The sequence below is a fragment of the Thalassophryne amazonica genome, chromosome 7 (genome assembly GCF_902500255.1).
Source record: "Thalassophryne amazonica chromosome 7, fThaAma1.1, whole genome shotgun sequence".
Lineage (NCBI taxonomy): Eukaryota > Metazoa > Chordata > Actinopteri > Batrachoidiformes > Batrachoididae > Thalassophryne > Thalassophryne amazonica.
In genome coordinates this window covers 57377412-57399400 of record NC_047109.1, presented here as the reverse complement: position 1 = coordinate 57399400, position 21989 = coordinate 57377412, and the positions used below count along the sequence as shown (strand labels likewise).

Below are 21989 nucleotides of genomic sequence, written 5' to 3'. Positions count from 1 at the left end.
AAAATGAATGAATGAATGAATAAATAAGAAAAAAAATTCAGTGATCCTGATGTTTACCTTGATTGCTGTTTCACTGTTGACAGTACAAAGGCAACATTTTTCATGTTTTGTGTGGTCAACTTTACGAGGTCTGTCAATAAAGTATAGGTCCTTCTTATTTTTTTCAAAAACTATATGGATTTCATTCATATGTTTTTACGTCAGACATGCATGAAACCTCGTGCGCATGTGTGAGTTTTTCCACGCCTGTCGGTGATGTCATTCGCCTGTGAGCACTCCTTGTGGGAGGAGTCGTCCAGCCCCTCGTCGGAATTCCTTTGTCTGACAAGTTGCTGAGAGACTGGCGCTTTGTTTGATCAAAATTTTTTCTAAACCTGTGAGACACATCGAAGTGGACACGGTTCGAAAAATTAAGCTGGTTTTCCGTGAAAATTTTAACGGTTGATGAGAGATTTTGAGGTGATACTGTCGCTTTAAGGACTTCCCACGGAGCGAGACGTCTTGCAGCACTCTCAGGCGCCGTCGTCAACCTGTTTCAAGCTGAAAACCTCCACATTTCAGGCTCTATTGATCCAGGACGTCGTGAGAGAACAGAGAAGTTTCAGAAGAAGTCGGTTTCAGCATTTTATCCGGATATTCCACTGTTAAAGGAGATTTTTTTAATGCAACACGTGCGGACGGATTGCAGCGTCTGCTCGCAGCCGCTGCGACGCTCCGCCACAGGAAAAACACCTCCGTTGGAAGCCTTAAGGACAAGTTGGAACATGTCCAGCTGTTAAACAATTTCTCATATACTCACTCCACTGAAAGCCATCAAAAGCCGCCTGGATTTTACAAATGGTTATCAACACGGAGGTGTTTTTCCTGTGCCGCCGCACCGCGCTGGCTGCGTCCAGACGCGCGGACCCGTCCGCACGTCTTTCATTAAAAAAATCTCCTTTAACAGTGGAATATCCGGATAAAATGCTGAAACCGACTTCTTCTGAGACTTCTCTGTTCTCTCACGACGTCCTGGATCAATAGAGCCTGAAATGTGGAGGTTTTCAGCTTGAAACAGGCTGACGATGCGCCTGAGAGCGCTGCGCGACGTCTCGCACCGTGGGAAGTTCTTAAAGCGACAGTATCACCTCAAAATCTCTCATCAGCCGTTAAAATTTTCACGGAAAACCAGCTTAATTTTTTGAACCGTGTCCACTTCGATGTGTCTCACAGGTTTAGAAAAAATTTTCATCAAACAAAGCGCCAGTCTCTCAGAAACTTCTCAGACAAAGGAATTCCGATGAGGGGCTGGACGACTCCTCCCACAAGGAGTGCTCACAGGCGAATGACGTCACCGACAGGCGTGGAAAAACTCACGCATGCGCACGAGGGTTCAAGCATGTCTGATGTAAAAACACATGAATGAAATCCATATAGTTTTTGAAAAAAATAAAAAGGACCTATACTTTATTGACAGCCCTCGTATTTCATTTGTTAATATAGATCCTGCATTTAAGACCTGCAACACATTGCAAAAAAATTCCATCTGTCAGTCCGTCTCGTCTCAGCAGACAAACTGTTACCGAATGAGCCCAGTCACTGTGAAAATGGAGCTCCATCACAGTCACAACAAAAGTGCCCAAAATGGCACATCTTTTCTTTATTCCTCACAGGGCGAGTGCTAAAACGTTTTTTAAGGGATAGATGTGTCTTCAACAAACATGGCAACTTTTCAGACTTGTTCCTGGCAGCCAGAATAGAAAGTGACAGTGACGTAGAAAACTCCACCTCAGCAAGTGTCACATCCGATATGGAGGTGTCTGTGTTTGCTTGTGGCAAACTCAGCAGCAAGCACTATGCTTTGCGCATTCGGTGTGAAAGGCTCTTTAGTGTAAAAACGCCTGTATGATCGTTCATACTGCTGTCCTCACTCATCATTGTTCTTCAGTTCTATAGATATCACTCACTTGCCTTCCCCTACCTCCACTGGAGGGGTCATGCCATCACGCTCCCAGATGAGTTTTCAGGATCGTGACCACCCTCATCGAACATCTTCCAAAGACATGTTTTACGTATCACGCCCTCCTCTGGCACGATCAAGCCCAGCCTACTGCACGAGCAGCTCTGACATCACGGAACCAGATCCCAAGGTGAGTTTTGTCATAATGACTTAGGGAATCATCATCCCATCCATTAGTTAAAAGTTCTTAAAGTGAGGTTAGCATGACCTGCATGCTAGTCATACGTAATATAAACGACCATCATGTGACCGGGGTTGCAGTATATCATGACATCTGTTCTTTTTCCACCGATTCACCACGAAACTCATCATAGCGGTATTTCCTGGGAAATACTTTGAGGCATTCCGATATCCAGGCCTCTCGGTAAAAACACCCGCACCACCCTCACCCATGTCATCCGTGGCCACCTAACATGACCGAATAAGAGGGCCCATTAGCCTCTTATATCCCTTATTATCTAGGTGCTCATTGTCAATAATAGCATATTTATGATGGACCTCCAGGATTCCCGAATGAACAGCGTGTCTAACCTGCAGTCGGTGGACATGCTCAACTCCTCCCAGGCCTCCATCGCCGGCATGGGCAGCTTCGGAGGGCTGAGCAGCGGAGGCGGTGGCGGCCTGGGGTCAGGCCTGAGCAGCCAGCTGCGGGCCGGTGGGAGGTTGTCAGCTGGCTCTGCCGGCTCCAGCATGTCCGGCGGCCTTCGGCTGAGCCAGCTGAGCCAGATGGGCACCACCACCGACTCGCTATCCCAGCAGCAGCAACAGCAGGCCGCCGCCATGCGCTACCCGCTTTCCTTCCAGAATCCCCTCTTTCATCTGGCGACTGCTGATGGGCCACAACAGCAACAGCTCCATCATCAGCACAGCCGAGCTGCACCCCTGCTTCTAGCCCCAGAGCCTGAGCCCTCTCACCACACCTACATCCCACAATTTGCCCACGGGGGGTTCTCCCGCAGTGAAGACCTGTCCACCCTCAGGACCAGGGATGGTCACCTGGGCCAACCCAGCATCATCCATTCACACAGCTACAGTGATGACTACAGCAGGGCTGACTATGGACGGAGGCAGATGTCCATGCATGTGCAGGTACATGTGTCCTTATTGTGTAAATACTTAAGTCCTGCTTCATCTCTTAAGGCACCTTGACACTTGCATGAATTTGATCCCCACACTGGCATGCAATCTTGTGTGCTAGTGAGTAAACACATCATAAACTTTTTGTGAACTGTGTATGAACTGTGCACGGCTGAGTGCCACTGTGCAAAGAAAACTTTGATATGTTCAAAGGTTCTGACACGCATTAATTTCATGTCACTTGCGAGAAGTAGTCATGAACATTGCGCAACCTGTTCGAAAGCACTGCACGTAAATGCGTGTCATTGCACACAGGGCATCTGAACGATTATGATGAGATGTTACATCTGTAATAAACATAACTTTACAGATACATTATCTAACTCATAAGAAGGAATGAAAATGCAACTGTTTTATCAAGCCATGAAAAAAAAAATATATATATAAATATAAATATATATAAATATATATATATATAAATATATATATATATATATATATATATATATATATATATATATATATATATATATATATATATATATATATATATATATATATATATATATATATATATATATATATATTATAAATAAGTACCTTTGAGACAAGATTCCACATGCGCTCTCCACCACAGGACCAGCACGAGACAACCTATAAATGTAGATAATTTCTCTGCGATTCTGGGAGCGATGAGAAAATGCTTTAACCAGCTAAGTTCTGAGAGCAAATGCATCATCGGTTACGAAATTGTTATTTTATATAGCGTGGCGTCAAGTGGGACAAACTGTGATGACCAGTGGGGGAAAGTGAGATGCATTGACACGACGAATTGCGCAGCAGTGCAGGGATCAAATTTGTGCAAGTGTCAAGGTGCCTTTAGCTGCCTTATCTTCTAGTAGCATCTATAACTCAATGTACTTAATCATACATTTGCTTTCAATGTTGTTTCTGATTAAAATAATAAATATGTTAAAGCATCTATGCATTCTACCAAAGCACGCATCCAAACAATCCAAATGTATGTCATATAAAAAGAAAAAACGAATGTAATAAAATGCTAGAAAACAAGCATTGACTGAACTGCCAAACAATATGGTTGCTGCAGTTGCAATGGTCTCCCATTGCCGATTTTTGGCCCCAAATTTTCCACCCCAATTTCAAAATGGAAGAAATCAGGCATGATTATTATTTTTTTTAATGCGTAGTTGGAAAAGTACATTTACCTACTTCATTGTCTCTGCTTACATAAACGCAACACTTTTGGTTTTGCTCCCATTTTGTATGAGATGAACTCAAAGATCTAAAACTTTTTCCACATACACAATATCACCATTTCCCTCAAATATTGTTCACAAACCAGTCTAAATCTGTGATAGTGAGCACTTCTCCTTTGCTGAGATAATTCATCCCACCTCACAGGTGTGCCATACCAAGATGCTGATTAGACACCATGATTAGTGCACAGGTGTGCCTTAGACTGTCCACAATAAAAGGCCACTCTGAAAGGTGCAGTTTTCTTTTATTGGGGGGGGGTACCAGTCAGTATCTGGTGTGTGACCACCATTTGCCTCATGCAGTGCAACACATCTCCTTCGCATAGAGTTGATCAGGTTGTCAATTGTGGCCTGAGGAATGTTGGTCCACTCCTCTTCAATGGCTGTGCGAAGTTGCTGGATATTGGGAGGAACTGGTACACGCTGTCGTATACGCCGGTCCAGAGCATCCCAAACATGCTCAATGGGTGACATGTCCGGTGAGTATGCCGGCCATGCAAGAACTGGGACATTTTCAGCTTCCAATAATTGTGTACAGATCCTTGCATCATGGGGCCGTGCATTATCCTGCTGCAACATAAGGTGATGTTCTTGGATGTATGGCACAACAATGGGCCTCAGGATCTCGTCACGGTATCTCTGTGCATTCAAAATGCCATCAATAAAATGCACCTGTGTTCTTCATCCATAACAGACGCCTGCCCATACCATAACCCCACCGCCACCATGGGCCACTCGATCCACAACATTGACATCAGAAAACCGCTCACCCACACGACACCACACACACTGTCTGCCATCTGCCCTGGACAGTGTGAACCGGGATTCATCCGTGAAGAGAACACCTCTCCAATGTGCCAAAAGCCAGCGAATGTGAGCATTTGCCCACTCAAGTCGGTTACGACGATGAACTGGAGTCAGGTCGAGACCCCGATGAGGACGACAAGCATGCAGACGAGCTTCCCTGAGAGGGTTTCTGACAGTTTGTGCAGAAATTCTTTGGTTATGCAAACCGATTGTTTCAGCAGCTGTCCGAGTGGCTGGTCTCAGACGATCTTGGAGGTGAACATGCTGGATGTGGAGGTCCTGGGCTGGTGTGGTTACACGTGGTCTGCGGTTGTGAGACTGGTTGGATGTACTGCCAAATTCTCTGAAACGCCTTTGGAGACGGCTTATGGTAGAGAAATGAACATTCAATACACGAGCAACAGCTCTGGTTGACATTCCTGCTGTCAGCATGCCAATTGCACGCTCCCTCAAATCTTGCGACATCTGTGGCATTGTGCTGTGTGATAAAACTGCACCTTTCAGAGTGGCCTTTTATTGTGGGCAGTCTAAGGCACACCTGTGCACTAATCATGGTGTCTAATCAGCATCTTGATATGGCACACCTGTGAGGTGGGATGGATTATCTCAGCAAAGGAGAAGTGCTCACTATCACAGATTTAGACTGGTTTGTGAACAATATTTGAGGGAAATGGTGATATTGTGTATGTGAAAAAAGTTTTAGATCTTTGAGTTCATCTCATACAAACTGGGAGCAAAACCAAAAGTGTTGCGTTTATATTTTTGTTGAGTGTATAATAGGATTCCGTTTCAGCTACTGCAGCTCAGCGATTGGAACAGTCTGGTTTCATGCCCAAAAAGTCAACCATCAACTGCATTCTAGCCCTGTGAATACTCATAGAATACGCAGCTGTTTGATTTAGATGATTGGACTGCTGTCTGGGACATTGTGAGAATTTGTGGGATCCCCAAGAAGTTACTATACATCATAGCCAGCCTATGCACAGACACTTTTCCCAGTGAAAACTGGTGTTCATCGGTGATGTGTTCTGTCCTCCGACACTGTTCAATGCTTGCATGGACTGGGTGTTCAGTAGGGTTGTGGAGACCTGTGAATTGGGTGCTTTTGTTGGCGAAGAAAGGTTTACTAACATTGTCTTTGCAGATGATGCTGTGATCTTTGCAGAATCAGTGTATACTCTTCTCCACTTGAGAGGCTGAGTGAGAAATTGGAGTGTCTGGGTTTGTGATTGTTCTGAACCAAAACTAAGATTCAGACTTTTAATGACTTCCTGGACTCAGCCATCTGTATTCACATACAGACAGTGACATACATGTCTATGAGTCCTTAGTCTTTGAGATCCAGAGTTGCCTGGGAAGAGCTCATGCAACAATGAGGCCTTTGGACAGAGGTGTTTGGCCATGCCATCTCCTCTGCAGGAGAATGAAATCTTTGCGGTCCTACCTGTCTTGCTGTACTGTTGTGAATGCTAGACACTAACCTGTTAGATGAGGACTGGAGGTCTTTTGTACTAGGTCTCTTTGGAGGATCCATAGATACCACTGGAATGACTTTGTATATCAAACGAGCAGTTACTGAGGGAGACTGAGATGAGGAGTATCACTTGCCTTGTGATGGAGTGTCAGCTTCTACATTTTGGTCATGTGGCATGTTTTTCTGTGCATGATCCAGCATGCAGGTGCCTGAGTTCTGAAGACCCAAGTGGCTGGAGAAGGCCAAGGGGATGCCCACATTTCACCTGGCTGTTGCAGATAGATGGTTATTTTGAAGATGTAGAAATGGACCAGTTGTCTGCCTGGGTGGTTGCCATCCAGGACCCAAGGTGGTTCCATGGTGTTGTGGATGCAGTGGAGTACAGCATCAGTGCATGCTTCCAGACTTGTCTTTCTTGAAAGCTAAAATGTGTCTGTTAATATCTAACTACTGTCTTCTGCTGAAGAGTGCAACATACTGTTCATGGGTTTCCTGTGGGGAAGGATAAGGAGGCTTCTACTCAGAGAACGCAAGTCTGGATTGCTGCATATTCTACCTGAGTGCCCACTATTACCTAAATCCAGTGATTCATGTTTTGTGGATGACAGTTTACCCTGACATCACTTTTTTAAAAACATGTTTAAAACTTTCCTGATTGCTCAGTGTTCTACAGTGATACTTTTACCACTGTAGAACACTGCTTCACTGTTTCAGGCTCCGACTGGGTATCTGGTTGTTTTTGGCAGTAACAATGCAGGCAATTGGGGATCAAAAATTGTCAATGGGAGACCACCCTTATTGATAAATAACATATTAATCATATTTTTTGTTGGCAAAAAAATGATAATATATTTTTGTTTGTTTGTTTTCATGAATTAATACTGTTGTCTGGATTAAATTATTATAGAATATGATTGAAACCCCCAGTAACATATTTACAGAAAGCCTCATGAAAATACCCTCATCTGGGAAAATACACTATTAGTGATCCTCGTGGAACTGTGACTGCACCGCAAGTCCTGCCTCCTACCTTACCTACAACAAGAGAGTCAATTTCAGGCCTCTGTCTTTTCATTTCACCTTAACATTTTTATCAGTGCAGTGTGTCGATAAAAAATGGATTTATTGCTGTACTTAATATTTGAATACTGATTTAGAGCAGAATAATAATATACCATTGGTTTTGCTGCTATGATGTTTGGGATAGTGGAATGAACCTGACAAAGTTCATTTTTTTTAAGTTTCAGGAATAAACAATAAACAAATCTTTACTTGTTTCACCCTCTAAGGATAATCTTCAACAGCAACAACAAATGATGGGCATGACCTCCCAACCAGGAACCTCACACTCTTCTCTGGCCACCACGCCCCCCTCCACAGTCCAACCTGTGCGCCAGAGTTCTGTTGTCCCACCTCCTACCCAGCGCGTCAAATCACAGACCTCCCATCAGCTATCCGTTAGTGCAGCTGCTGCACCTGCTGGTCAGGCTAAAACACGGCCGCAGAGTGGGAATCTCCTCCAGTCACCTGAGTCTGGCTACGGCGGCAGGCAACATGGGTCCCGGCAGCTGTCTGTCAAAGATAACACTGCCCCGGGCCTTCCCCACCAGCAGTCTTCTGTCAGGGAAAGCCAAAGTCCACAGGGAACCACCAGTCCAAGTACACAACAGTCACCACAGCAACAGCCACAGCAACAACACCTGCTCAAACCCACCATGAGCAAACAGGTAATGCCTATATGCTCTCAATTTACTTTATTCTTTTTCACCCCCAGAGTCTTTTCTGTATCTACTGTCCTCAGGGCTCTTTCTGTACAGTGTCTGCAAGTTGTCAATTATATGGTTTTTAAGTGTGTGCTCATACAGTTCAGTTAGTGCAGCATGGAATACTGTTAGGATTAAGAGCTAGAGACCCACCAGGGGCCATCCATGCTCAAAATGTATGAACCCATGTAACTCTAAAGCACTCAGGATTAAAGACTCCCCCAAATGGCTTGTGTTATGAAAATGACTTTTATCCCATGAAGAATATTCTGATACTCAGTGTTTTGGTCTTTTTTTCTCCCGCCCCCCCCGCTTAGGGTTCTCAGTCTCCATCTACCCTCAATCCTCCGACTCAAGCAAATGAGCGAACAGTGGCCTGGGTCTCCAACATGCCTCATCTGTCTGCTGACATTGAAAGTTCACGGATTGACCGTGAAGATTTCAAACTTAAGGAGTACTCAAAGAGCATGGATGAGTCACGCATGGAGAGGGTAGGTGTCATTTTCAAAACTCTCATTAATATACTTTTTTTTTAATCCTGAGGAACACTGAGTCATTTCTGTACTTACAGAACAGATGGCAAATCTGGGCACTGTCTCCATAAAGCATCTTAAGGCTGAGATGGTCGTATAACTCATAGAGTGATAATAGGCCTCACTTTATCTTAGCCTTAGGAGGGGATCAGATTGAATGCTTTCTTTCATTTATTTTAATGTGTTTTATTTGTTTAGCACACTGCTTTTTATGCTCTGAGTGCCTCATGAGTGTTTCTAAGACTTCATAATGTAAATATCTTACTTAAATTAGAGCAGGTAGTTCAGGAGTTTGGCAACCAATATGTAGACCTTTGTTTGATACCTGCGATCGGTTTCACAAAGCAGTCTAATTTTTTAGTCTACTAAGCTTACTGAGTCGAGTAAAGTTAGTTGCCCAACACGATCCATCTAATCTCCATTTCACATTGACGGCTAAACTTGTAGATTAGATTTTACTATAGTCAACAATTTTCATGGTTGTAACAGCCTCGTGAGTGCCGTCGCCAAGAAATGCCTCTAATACGCCATGGTTGTGTTTATGTCCGGGTTGGTCCCTCTGCTACAAACATGGCCAAGTCCACCACAGCAAAGGAGAAGCGCTCCCGACCTCGGCGTCCCATAAACATCTCCAATGGATTATTCCAGCTCCGGAACACCTGCTTCCACCACAAGTCTCTTCCTTTCCATCCCAATCAAGTGGTGGTACATGATAGCTGCCTTTTTTGACATGGGACACTGAAGCTTTGCCAGCTAAAATAAGATTAGCCTCCTCCGTAGCAGGCTAAAAACTTTAGTCAGGTCGCGCAAAACTTTAGCCGACTAAGCGCTTTGTGCAACGACTAATGTCAACAAGATTAGGCTGCTTTCTGAAACTGGACCCTGTTCACGAATGGACAAGAAAGTTCATCTGCATTGTCCCAGTGCACTCACTTCTAAATGGGTACCACCCTGGGTAACCTGTGATGCACTGACACCAAATCCAGGGCAATCTTTGACTCTCATACCCTTCACACTACAGTATTTGGGCATACGCATTGGCACCAGTGGCCCTCTGGGCTTATATTGGACTATTCAAACCACATACAATCTCAACAGCAAACATCTTTGTTTTCCAAATGCTACCGACAATACCTCTGGAATCACCCATTATGCAGCTTAAGTGGTGGTGTCTACCTTTCTACTTTCATGACTCGAGACCAGGTGTTGGTTTTTTGGGGGGCAAAATGAACTCAGACAAGAGTAACAACAATTGCCCTCTGTCTATCAAGAGTTCTGCAAACAAATCAACAAATACATCTGTTTCACAGTGTCACAAAGGAATTACTCAGTAGGCTCATTCTATCAAAAACAGAGAACAATCAAGCAAATGACAGCAGTTGTTGCCCATGAACGGAACCAGCATGTAGAGAAAACCATAACGTATGACTGGGTTCAGAACCTTGAATCTTTGAAGAACCCGGATTCTGCTCTTAAACAAACCAGAGGTCTCACACACTGTTAGAAAATAATAAATGGTCGTTGCAGTGTTCACATATTTTACTGTTATATAGAAGACAGCCTCCTTCATTTGGAGTATTTGGAAGTAATTCTCAACTTTGCAGTATGTCTGGTGAATTCATGAATGAGTGTAAAAAAATTTTAACACCCAGGAGCTGCTGTAGTTGCTAATTCCTCTCAGATGTGACGACATATAATCACAAACCCGGTGTAAGCATCTCTGATTTTTGTATTCTCTCTGTAACGGGCATTGGCGCCTCAGGTACGGGAGTATGAGGAGGAGATCAACTCCCTGAAGGAGCGCCTGATGATGTCCCACAAAAAGCTGGAGGAGTATGAGAGGAGGCTCCTCACTCAGGAGCAGCAGACCAATAAGATCCTTCTGCAGTACCAGAATCGGCTTGAGGACAGTGAGAGAAGGCTCCGGCAACAACAAGTGGAGAAAGACTCCCAAATTAAAGGAATAATTAGCAGGTAAATGGAGGCTGTTGCTGGGGTGGAGGGTAAAACATAGATGGTTTTTTTCATAGGGAGGACGTTACATTGAATAAATGTATGTTTTTAGAGTGTTTTCTTCCAAATAATGTGAAAAAATCAAAGTGAGAATTTCTGTCAGTTAATCAGCATGAGTAGATCAATACCTTCAATAAGTGGTAACAGGCCTTTGTCCAGCACAGATGGGTTCTGTATTTAAAACAACAGACTACAAGCAGGAATTTTTGTTCCAAAATATGGAAAAATGGTCTTGTGGCAGTAATGCAGAAATAATATTTTTCTCCCTATTTAGATATATTGCACTACCGAGAAGGACTACTTAATGTTGTTATTATGTTGCAAAGATACTGGAGGACATCAGAGTGTTTCAGATTCATTAAGTACTGCAGCCCTGGAAAAAAGACAAAGAGCTACATATTGAAAGTGAAACGCCAGAATTTTTCAACCTGGGGGTCAGTGTGTGTGTGTGTGGGGGGGGGGGGGGTCACCTTTTCAGTTGGGGCAGAAACAGATTAATTCTTGCAGTAATGAGTTATAGCGTACTGAACAGCTACATAGTGTAGATGTGGGGGGTCACTCACAGTAAACTGCTTGTTCATTGTCAACAAGCAAAACATGTCATTAAAATTGTTTGGTAACATGGAGGGGGTCCCTAGGGAGGTAAATATGTGTAAATGTAAGGAAACCTTTTTAAATGATTGAATATACAGCTATCCAATTGCAGGGGTGGTGGTCAAGTGGTTAGTGCGCTTGGTTTCAGTGTGGAAGCTTCCCAGTTCAAACCCCACCCCTGCCACATTTCGACATGTAATGTGGAGTTGGGTCTGGAAGGGCATAAAAAATGGTGCAAATCAACATTCAGACCCACTTTGGATCTGCTGTGGTCGAACCCGAGTGAAAACAAGGGAGAAGCCAAAGGGACTTAGTATACAGTTAGCCACTTACCTTAGGTTCCTGCACATTTGCTGGTGCATCTCTCCACTATGTCACTGTAAGTGGATTGTCAATGAGGGGCTCATTCCTGTTGTAAACAGAAGCATAAGATCAAGTCCCTCATCCACAACTGACTTGTAATGATTCAGTGGAGAGTGGCACTGCGGTAAGAGCAGGAAGCCAAAGAAAGTGTCTTATTGCATAACCATTCATTGAAATAGGTTTCTTTACAATTAGTGCAGGAAACATCCACACATTTACCTCCAAAGAGATCTCTCCATGCTTCCAAACATTTCTAATGACATTTTCACATTTTCATTTGTTCAGTGGTGACAATAAGCGATTTTCTGTGTGTATTTTTGGCTTGTCCTGTACCATAACAACAAGTAGCTGTTTATCCTATGATGGTGTTAGCATTCTAAACAAGCTGTGAGAAGTAGGGTTGCTGGGATACTCCTTTAGGGTGTTTCACCGCACAACAATCTAAATTATTTCGGACGTTTGTCATAAAATGCTCAAACTGACATACAGCTGTCCACAACAGACAGCAGCCACTGCCACTGGACAACAACTTACTGATGTTCCAAGAGGTGAAGACACTGGGCTCAGCCACTATCATTCAAAGTGACCATGCCACTAAATTTACATAACTTTATGGCTTAAAACAAATTAAGAAGTTATAAAAAACATTCACCCCCATGTCACTGTCACGAAGGAGAATAATATATTTTGTGATGAAAACTATTTTTTGTGCTCTGTCACACCTTGACGATTTAGCCTGTGTATGCTGACGTATTAAAATATGCTGAATAAGATGGCGTGTAAATAACCCTAAGTGCATTTATGTCTTTGCTTGTATTTTAATTTGCCGCTTATTGCCTTTATTTACTATCAGCTACAGTTAACTTCCTGTTTGAGATTCAATTCTTTTATTTTGCAGAGAGTACTTCCTGTTTTTAACTGTTGGCGTGAGTTAGCTTAACAGCATTAAGAGACGGTGAAAGAAAAGTGATGGAGCGAAATGAAAATGTATTTAATTCTTTGCTGCCCCTTGTTAGAGGAACAAGCTCTTACGGTGAAATTAAGGGTTTACTGCCATTAAACCTGATAATTCATCAGTAAAGTCTCGTCCTTCAACACGACGGGGGGTATGCTACATGGCGTATGTCTAATGTTAAGTTTTGTGTAAGTTAAGAGCATGATGAATCATCCTGATATACGTTGTGGTATGGTGAGGTCGTCAAAAAATGTTGCGCATGCACAATATTTTCGATGTATGCCAGCATATGGCTCATACATCACGCATACACGGGCTATAAGTTGTAGGTAAGTTATGCGATTGTTGACACGTTACTTGTATCAGTAAAGTCTCATCCTTCAACACGACGGGGGATATGCTACAGTAAGAGCTTGCCTCTCCTGGAGGAGCAAAGAACCTGTCGCCCAGGAGAAGCACGAGGCCTAATCGAGCTACAACAAGCTGCCTGCAATCTCAAGGAACGGCACGGCAACGGAGCAGAGCAGCGAGCTGCAGCAACGGTTTAAGGATATTTGTGACAAGCAATTGCTCTCAAAATGGAAAATATAGAAGATGAATGTAATATTGAGAAGGAACAAGAGGAGTTGCAATGCGAAATGAATGAAACTGTTAATGAGACGTTACCAAGACGATCAGAACGGCCTAGTGTCCCCACAGAGAAAATTCTCTCATATCAAAGGGATGAACAGACCAAAAGAGAGAAAAAACTGTTAACCATTTATGAACATTGGAAAGGCCAGGTCAGACTATGCAGAGAAGACTTGAAAAGTGATCTATCAGATTCGCAATTAGCAGAAATGGCCGATGATATTGAAAAAACAGTAAATGACATGACAAAAGTATACAGTGAACTGAGAGAGCGTAATGCACCGTCCCATGTCATAAGGCGCAAAATGGACTCCTGTGAATCAGTGCCAAAGGACATTATGAAAAACATTTCTGAGCATTTAGCAGCCATAGATGAGTATGATACAGATCGAGAAAGGCACCGCCTCCATCAGCTCTTAGCTCATGAACATGCTAAGTCCATCTTTGGTACTGCATCACAGACAAGTTACCACTCTGAAGCAAGCATTGCCGGCAAAAGAATTGATGCAGCCGCAGAATTAGCTGCAAAGGAAGCTCAGTATAAAATCACGAGGAAATCAAAGGGAAAAAATAAGAGAAATGGAAGCGCAACACAGGAGGGAATTGGATGCACAAAGGTCTGAAGCGTTTACAAGCAGAAAAGGAAAGGCAAGCTGCACGTGCATTTACGAGACATTTACGACAAGCAATTGAAAATTGATATGGACAGTCAGTTCATGTTACAGAACAATGGGACTTCTGTCAACCAAAGCTTTGCACAACCAGCCCCAGCACTCTATACAGGGTCATATCACCCGCTCATGCAACAATATGCACCCATTCTTGTCAACAATCCTGTACAACAACCACAGTCTCAAGTTGTCACTCCATCATCTCCCACAGACATTTCCCAGCTGGCTAAAGCTATCCAAGATAGTATAGCTGTAAACAGAATCCCAGTGCCAGTGCCCATTGTGTTCAGTGGAGATCCCATCACCTACATACGAGGGTAGGCTGAAAAGTTCTAAGGCTCCCCATGATGGAGTAATGCATTAACTGCATTATAGTGAGCCTTAGAACTTTTCAGCCTACTCTCGTAGAATGGAAGGCTTCATTCATCTCTCTGGTGGACTGTAAAGATATATCTCCTGCTGATAAACTGCACTTGTTAAAAAGGTACATCACTGGTCAACCACTTAAATGACTTGAGGGCATATTTTATCGCAGTGATGAAGAGGCATCAAAAGATGCATGGAAAAGGCTTGACCAACGCTACGGTCAGCCTTTTGTTGTTCAAAAGGCATTCAGAGACAAACTGTCAAAGTGGCCTAAAATCCACTCAAAGGATGCAGAAGGTTTACGGACATTATCTGACTTTCTCACAGCATGTCTTCAAGCAACACCACACGTAAAGGGCTTGGAGATACTAAGTGATTGTGAGGAGAACCAAAAGTTATTACAAAAGGCCCCATAATGGCTTGCATCACGTTGGAATCGTCAGGTCACAGTCACTCTCATGGAAGGCAACGATTTCCCCTCTTTCAAGGATTTTGCAGAGTTTGTAGCACTTGAGGCGGAAATTGCATGTAATCCCGTGACTTCCTCATATGCACTCCATTCATGCAACTCATCTCTGGAAAAAAGACACGCAAAAGAGATGAAACCAAACAGATCTATGACCCAAGTCTTCACAACACTAGCCACAGTACATGCAGAAAAGGAAAAGTCATGTAACATAAAAGTACCCTGCATGTTCTGCAAAGATGAGAAGCATCAGTTGTCAAAGTGCCGAAGCTTTTCAGAAAAGTCACTTGACGACAAACAAACATTTGTAAAAGAAAATACTAAAGGTGGGTCACAATGCCAAAGAGTGTCATCATTGCCACACATGTGATACTTGCAAAGGACGACACCCCACTTGTTTGCACAATGAGAATTACAGGATAAATGAAAGGCAGACTCCTACAAACGTGACTCCACCCAGAGAAAATGATACTACGGCAGTCACGGCTCTGAACGTTACAAAAGTGGGACAATCAGGTAGTACCTCCATGATTGTCCCTGTGTGGGTCTCTACCGCCCAGAGTCCATCTAAAGAGCAATTAGTGTATGCTTTATTAGACACACAAAGTGACAACACATTTGTCAGGGAAGAGGTAACTAACCAGTTACAAGCAGACTCCCATCCAGTTAAGCTAAAACCACAATGCTGGGAGTTCACATGACTGTCAAGAGTCAGAGAGTATCAGGGTTGCGTGTGAGAGGTTATAACTCAGATGTTCACATTGACCTTCTGCCCTCTTACACAAAGGATTATATCCCATTTAACTATGATAACATACCCACGAACGAAACAGCAAAGCAATGGCCCCATCTGTCAGAGATTATTGATAAAATGCCACCTCTCCTGAGCTGTGATGTTGGACTACTCATTGGATTTTACTGTCCCAGAACTCTAGCTCCAAAACAGGTTCTACTCGGAAAGGACAAGGAGCCATTTGCAATCCAGACAGATCTAGGGTGGAGCATTGTTGGTGGCTCCACATCAGAGTCATATGAAAATGAAACAAGTGTGTGCCACAGAGTTACAGTAAAAGAACTGCCTCCTGTAACGCCAATGGACGTGATCAGTGTTCTTGAGTCAGACTTTAAGGATACAAAGACAAGTGACAAAAAAGTCTCGCAAGAGGATCTCATTTTTCTGGACAAACTCAAGGAAGGAGTAAAGAAAAACGAACAAGGACACTGTGAGATGCCTCTTCCATTCAAACAAAGGCCACACTTACCAGACAATAAAAGGCTTGCAGAAATCAGACTCGAAAGCGAAAGTTCAACAAGGATGAGAAATACAAAAAAGACTATGTTGCATACATGAATGACATAATTGAAAGAGGAGACATTAAAGAGGTACACAACGAAGGAATACAAGGTGAGCAGTGGTACATCCCCCACCATGGGATTTACCACCCCAAAAAGCCCACAAAACTGCATGTCGTATTCGACTGTTCAGCCAAACACAGCGGAACAAGTCTCAACGATCATCTCCTCCAAGGGCCAGACTTAATAAACAATCTGACTGGAATTCTCTTAAGGTTCAGGCAACATCCTGTTGCTTTAATGTGCGACATAGAAAAGATGTTCCATCAGTTTCACGTCGACAAAAGAGACAGGGACTATCTACGTTTCCTCTGGTGGAAAAATGGTGACACAAACACACAACCTCAGACCTACAGAATGAAGGTACACCTTTTTGGTGCGACATCATCTCCAGGCTGTGCAAATTCCGGACTGAAATACTTGGCCAAAGAGCATTGCCACTTACACCCAGTAGGTTCACAGTTCATGGAGAAAGACTTTTATGTTGATGATGGAGTTACAAGCGCAAGCACAGTGGAAGAAGCAACACAGTTGGCACAGGAGGCCAGAGAAATTTGTAGCAAAGGCAGCCTCCATCTCCACAAGTTCATTTTTAATGATCACACTGTTTTGCAAAGCATCCCTCCATCAGAATGTGCTGTAAACACAAACACAAAGGACTTAACTTTTAAAGAGATGCCCCAAGAAAGATCATTAGGCATCCAATGGAACATTGAAAAGGACTGTTTCAGATTTGAAAACATGCTAAAAATCCAGCCAGCCACACGCAGAGGCATCCTATCCACTGTTGCATCAGTCTTTGACCCGACTGGATTCAAATGGAAAGAGAATCTTGCAAGAAATGTGCCGACATGGTATTGGATGGGATGACGCCCTACCAAGCACACTCAAGCCAAGGTGGGAGAGTTGGCAAAATGACTTTGCAAATCTGGAAAAGATAAACATACCTCGCTGTTATCTACCTGCTAGTTTTGGCGAGCCTAAAGAAATAGAGTTGCACCAACTTTTCAGATGCGAGCTTGAGTGGTTATGGACAATGCAGCTATCTGAGAGCTAAAAACGCAAACGATGAGATTCACTGCTCTCTGGTAATGGCAAAAGCTCGAGTCTCTCCAGCCAAACAGACCACAATCCCCAGACTTGAACTAACAGCAGCTGTAGTTTCAGTCTCAGTCAGCAACATGTTGCAGGAAGAATTGTGTTATGATGTAAAAGAATATTTCTGGACTGACTCAAAGGTGGTACTAGGCTACATAAACAATGATGCACGTCATTTCCATACTTTTGTAGCCAACAGGGTCCAAAAGATCAGACAAAGTACAAGCCCTCAGCAATGGTTTCATGTGCCATCAGAAGTGAACCCAGCTGACAGTGCTTCAAGGGGTGTAACTGTCGATGAGTTGATTAAGTCTAGCTGGCTCACTGGCCCTGCCTTTTTCTGGGAAAATGAAGTGTTCACACCACAAACTGTTGAGCTGGACCTGATCCTGGGAGATCCAGAAGTCAAAAAAGTACAGACAATGTTAACCAAAGTCACAGACACTGCGAGTCTTGCTGAACGTCTAAGTAAGTTCTCGTCATGGTCCAAAGTAATGAGAGCTGTAGCACGTCTCATAAGAAGAGCTAAACATATCAAGTCAAATGCACCAGCTACGGTGAGGGAACAGGAAAATGCTGAACTCGCGATCATTCGTGATGTGCAGAGTCAAACATACGGACAGGAAATAAAACTGGTAAACAAAGGAAAACAGCTTCCACATCACAACAAACTGTTTAAACTGGACATTTTCGTGGACACAGATGGTCTCCTCAAGGTGGGAGGGAGACTTCAACATTCACCAACAAGTGATGCTTTCAAACACCCAATCTTGATCCCAAAAGATCATTATGCAGCCAAGCTCATAATATCTCACTGCCATAACAGAGACAAACACCAAGGAAAGGGATTCACCACAAATGAAATCAGATCCAATGGCTATTCCTGGAATGAGTAAAACAGTTGCTTCATTCATCCATCAGTGTGTGATCTGCCGGAGACTCCGCCAAGCATCAGAAGGACAGAGGATGAGTGACCTACCTCCGCAACGCTTAGAGCCCTCTCCTCCCTTCACACACTGTGGCATGGACTGTTTTGGTCCATTTGTGACAACAGAAGGAAGGAAACAGCACAAACGGTATGGACTCTTGTTTACTTGCTTTTGTTCTCGTGCGATTCACATCGAGTTATTAGAGGACTTGTCCACTGATGCATTTATTAATGCATTAAGGTGTTTCATTTCAATCAGAGGTGCAGTCCGACAAATCCAGTGTGACGATGGAACAAACTTTGTTGGTGCTCAAAATGAGTTTAAAGCAGCCTTAAATGAACTAGACACTCAGAAACTAAGCACTTATTTATCCGAAAGACAATGTGACTTTGTGATGAATGCACCCCACTCCAGTCACGCAGGGGGAGGGTGGGAGCGTCAGATAAAAACTGTCAGAAGCATGCTGAATACCACTCTGTCGCTTGCTCATGGCAGACTCAATGATGCTTTATTAAGGACTTTATTCTATGAAGCCATGGCTATAGTCAACAGCAGACCCTTGACTGTAGATAACTTGAACAGCCCTGACAGCTTGGAACCGCTTACTCCCAATCATCTGCTCCACATGAAATCCAGTGCACCGCTGCCCCCACCTGGCACTTTTCAAAAGGAGGACCTATATGGCAAAAAGAGGTGGCGCCATGTGCAATACCTGGCAGAGCAGTTTTGGAGCTGCTGGAGAAAGGAATATGTTCACAGCATCATTTCAAGGCAAAAGTGGCACTCACCAAAAAGGAATCTAAAAGTAGGTGATGTTGTGTTGGACATGGATGAATCAGTGCCCAGAGGCGAATGGAGACTTGCAAGAGTTATAGAGACTGTCAGTGGAAAGGATGGACTTGTGCGAAGAGTAAAGATCTCACTTGGAGAAAAGGGACTAAATAACAAAGGTCAACGCTCCAGTAAGCTATCAGTTGTAGAGCGTCCAGTACAGAAACTGGTGTTGCTGTTAGAAAGTTCTTAATAAGGGTTATTTTGCCAGAGAAAATCATTTGTTGTTGTCTTCATAAAACCCAACACTCATAATTTTGGTGGGAGTGTAAATAACCCTAAGTGCATTTATGTCTTTGCTTGTATTTTAATTTGGCGCTTATTGCCTTTATTTACTATCAGCTACGGTTAACTTCCTGTTTGAGATTCACTGCTTTTATTTTGCAGAGAGTACTTCCTGTTTTTAACTGTTGGCGCGAGTTAGCTTAACAGCATTAAGAGACGGTGAAAGAAAAGTGACAGAGCGAAATGAAAATGTATTTAATTCTTAGCTGCCCCTTGTTAGAGGAACAAGCTCTTACGGTGAAATTAAGGGTTTACTGCCATTAAACCTGATAATTCATCAGTAAAGTCTCGTCCTTCAACACGACGGGGGGTATGCTACATGGCGTATGTCTAATGTTAAGTTTTGTGTAAGTTAAGAGCATGATGAATCATCCTGATATACGTTGTGGTATGGTGAGGTCGTCAAAAAATGTTGCGCATGCACAATATTTTCGATGTATGCCAGCATATGGCTCATACATCACGCATACACGGGCTATAAGTTGTAGGTAAGTTATGCGATTGTTGACACGTTACTTGTAAGTTACTCATAAGTCGAAATACATCTAGATAATGTCTAGCATACACAACATATACGAGTAACTTGCTTTGAACCTACATGTAACTTATCTCCATCTCATAGTGACATGTTCCAGCTACCATATAATGCCATATTGTGTGTTTCCACAACAGGTACCTCAACAACTGAAAGCTGCAGTCCTCATGCGAACAGTTCAGACTGTTTCAAATATTAAAAGCATTCACACACAACATAAAGTCTTACCCCCAATCTCAGTTCTCTTTTGTACCCCTTCCCCTTGGCCCTACATCTACCCCTACGCCTACCCCTTTAAAACAAGGGGTAAGGTGAAGGGGTATGCCTCTAGCCCTATGAATTGAGACACCCCTCCGCCTTAGAAGAAAAAAAAAACTGCCCGTGTCAAACTGCCTTCTTCACTGTTTGTTAACATATGGCAACCGAAATGCAACTTGTTACAGTAGCCTGTTTGCTCTTTTTATTTTCTCGCCTTTCTGTGTAAATGCAAAGAAATAGAAGTCGCAGATTTCTTCGACGCATCACAAGCATGTCATGTTAATTAATGTAATTAATTTGTAATTTATAATAATAATAATAATAATTAATAGTATTAATAATTAATTAATTAATTTGTAATTAATCAATGTTAATAATAGTACTAATAATTACTCAATAATTGTAACAATTGTTTGATTAATCATTAATTGATTGATTAGTAATTAATAAATAAATAAATAAATTAATTAATTAATTAGTAATTAAAATACATAAACACTTGAAATATATCAGTCTGTGTGCAATGAATGTATACAAGTTTCACTTTTTGAATGGAATTACTGAAATAAATCAACTTTTTCATGATATTCTAATTATATGACCAGCACCTGTATGTATGTTATGGGCTGCACCTAGTTCTGTTAACCTTATATTTCTTTTTCAAATTCTCCCATTTTTTGCATCCAGCCCTAATTCCTTTAGACATTTCCTTGACAAATAATAGCAGGACGTCAGGTAATGTGTTACACATATACATGTGCGTCTGTATATATTTTCCAACTTATTCCCATTGATGAAACTTCTCATTTCCTGGCTGAAAGCTTATTAGGAGACGAGTGTGCTCAGGGCTCCCTGTTTGTTTACAAAATACACACGCGTTACAGACCTTGAAATCCAACAGCAGGGATCGATATTATCCAAAGATTTATGAACATACAAATTAACGTGCTTATCCTTTATCATGATTTTCTCCATTGTGAGAAATAAAAGTGACTTATCGTAGCATTCGTGTGTATATGCATTAACGCCTCAGCACAAGCGACGTTACGATATTCCTCAGAACGACAATATACACAACATGCATCCAGCAGCATACACGCTGCTGTCATAGACAACTGCCTGTAAAGTTTTTTGGCAAGTTATAACTAAACAGCATAATTTATAATGAAAGCTGCTTTATTTGTGCGGCTCTTTCGACGCCATGTTTGTTTCTGTGGAGACAGCGGTAAGCTCCTCCTACCCCTCCAAACGGAGTGTGCATCCAGATTCACTTGGTTTGGAGGGGTTTGAAGCCCTCCGCCTTCCCCTCCGCCTCGCTCCAAAAAGAGAATTGAGACACCCATCTGTCTCTCGTGCCTGCGCAAAACGGAGGGGAAGGGGGAAGGGGAAGGGCCAAGGGGTAGAATTGAGATTCAGCCTTAATCTTATCTGTTACGTCGTTTCAGTTGGATTCATCATCACAGCCTGATGAAAACATATCCACATAATGGGTCTTGATTTTGGAAAACAACTTCTGAAAATACTTTAGTTCCTTGTCGTGGCCGAAGAAATGTAGCATTTTGAAAGAACTCCCTCTGTGTTTGTCTGCTCCTGATGTGTTTTTCAGCCAGAACCAGAGGACGCCAGCGCTTTACCACACAATAAGAAAATTAACTTATTTTAAAAAGGTTGAAAGAGTCACTGATTCACCTCATTCATTCAGGTCAGCGATT

The 21989-nt window shown here is 42.8% G+C and overlaps 1 protein-coding gene across 14 annotated transcripts in view; it reads left to right on the top strand.

Moving 5' to 3' along the window:
• Positions 1-21989, top strand: part of syngap1b (synaptic Ras GTPase activating protein 1b) — a 640555-nt gene that overhangs the window by 552905 nt on the left and 65661 nt on the right. For 11 of the 14 annotated variants that reach the window (XM_034174268.1, XM_034174258.1, XM_034174256.1 and 8 more), the window contains 5 exons: positions 1928-2129; positions 2504-3088; positions 7924-8361; positions 8715-8888; positions 10693-10904. In XM_034174268.1, the coding sequence (XP_034030159.1) occupies positions 1928-2129; positions 2504-3088; positions 7924-8361; positions 8715-8888; positions 10693-10904 (1611 nt within the window). The remainder of the gene's footprint in view (positions 1-1927; positions 2130-2503; positions 3089-7923; positions 8362-8714; positions 8889-10692; positions 10905-21989) is intronic. The other 3 variants (XM_034174257.1, XM_034174267.1, XM_034174272.1) reach the window with 3 other exon arrangements.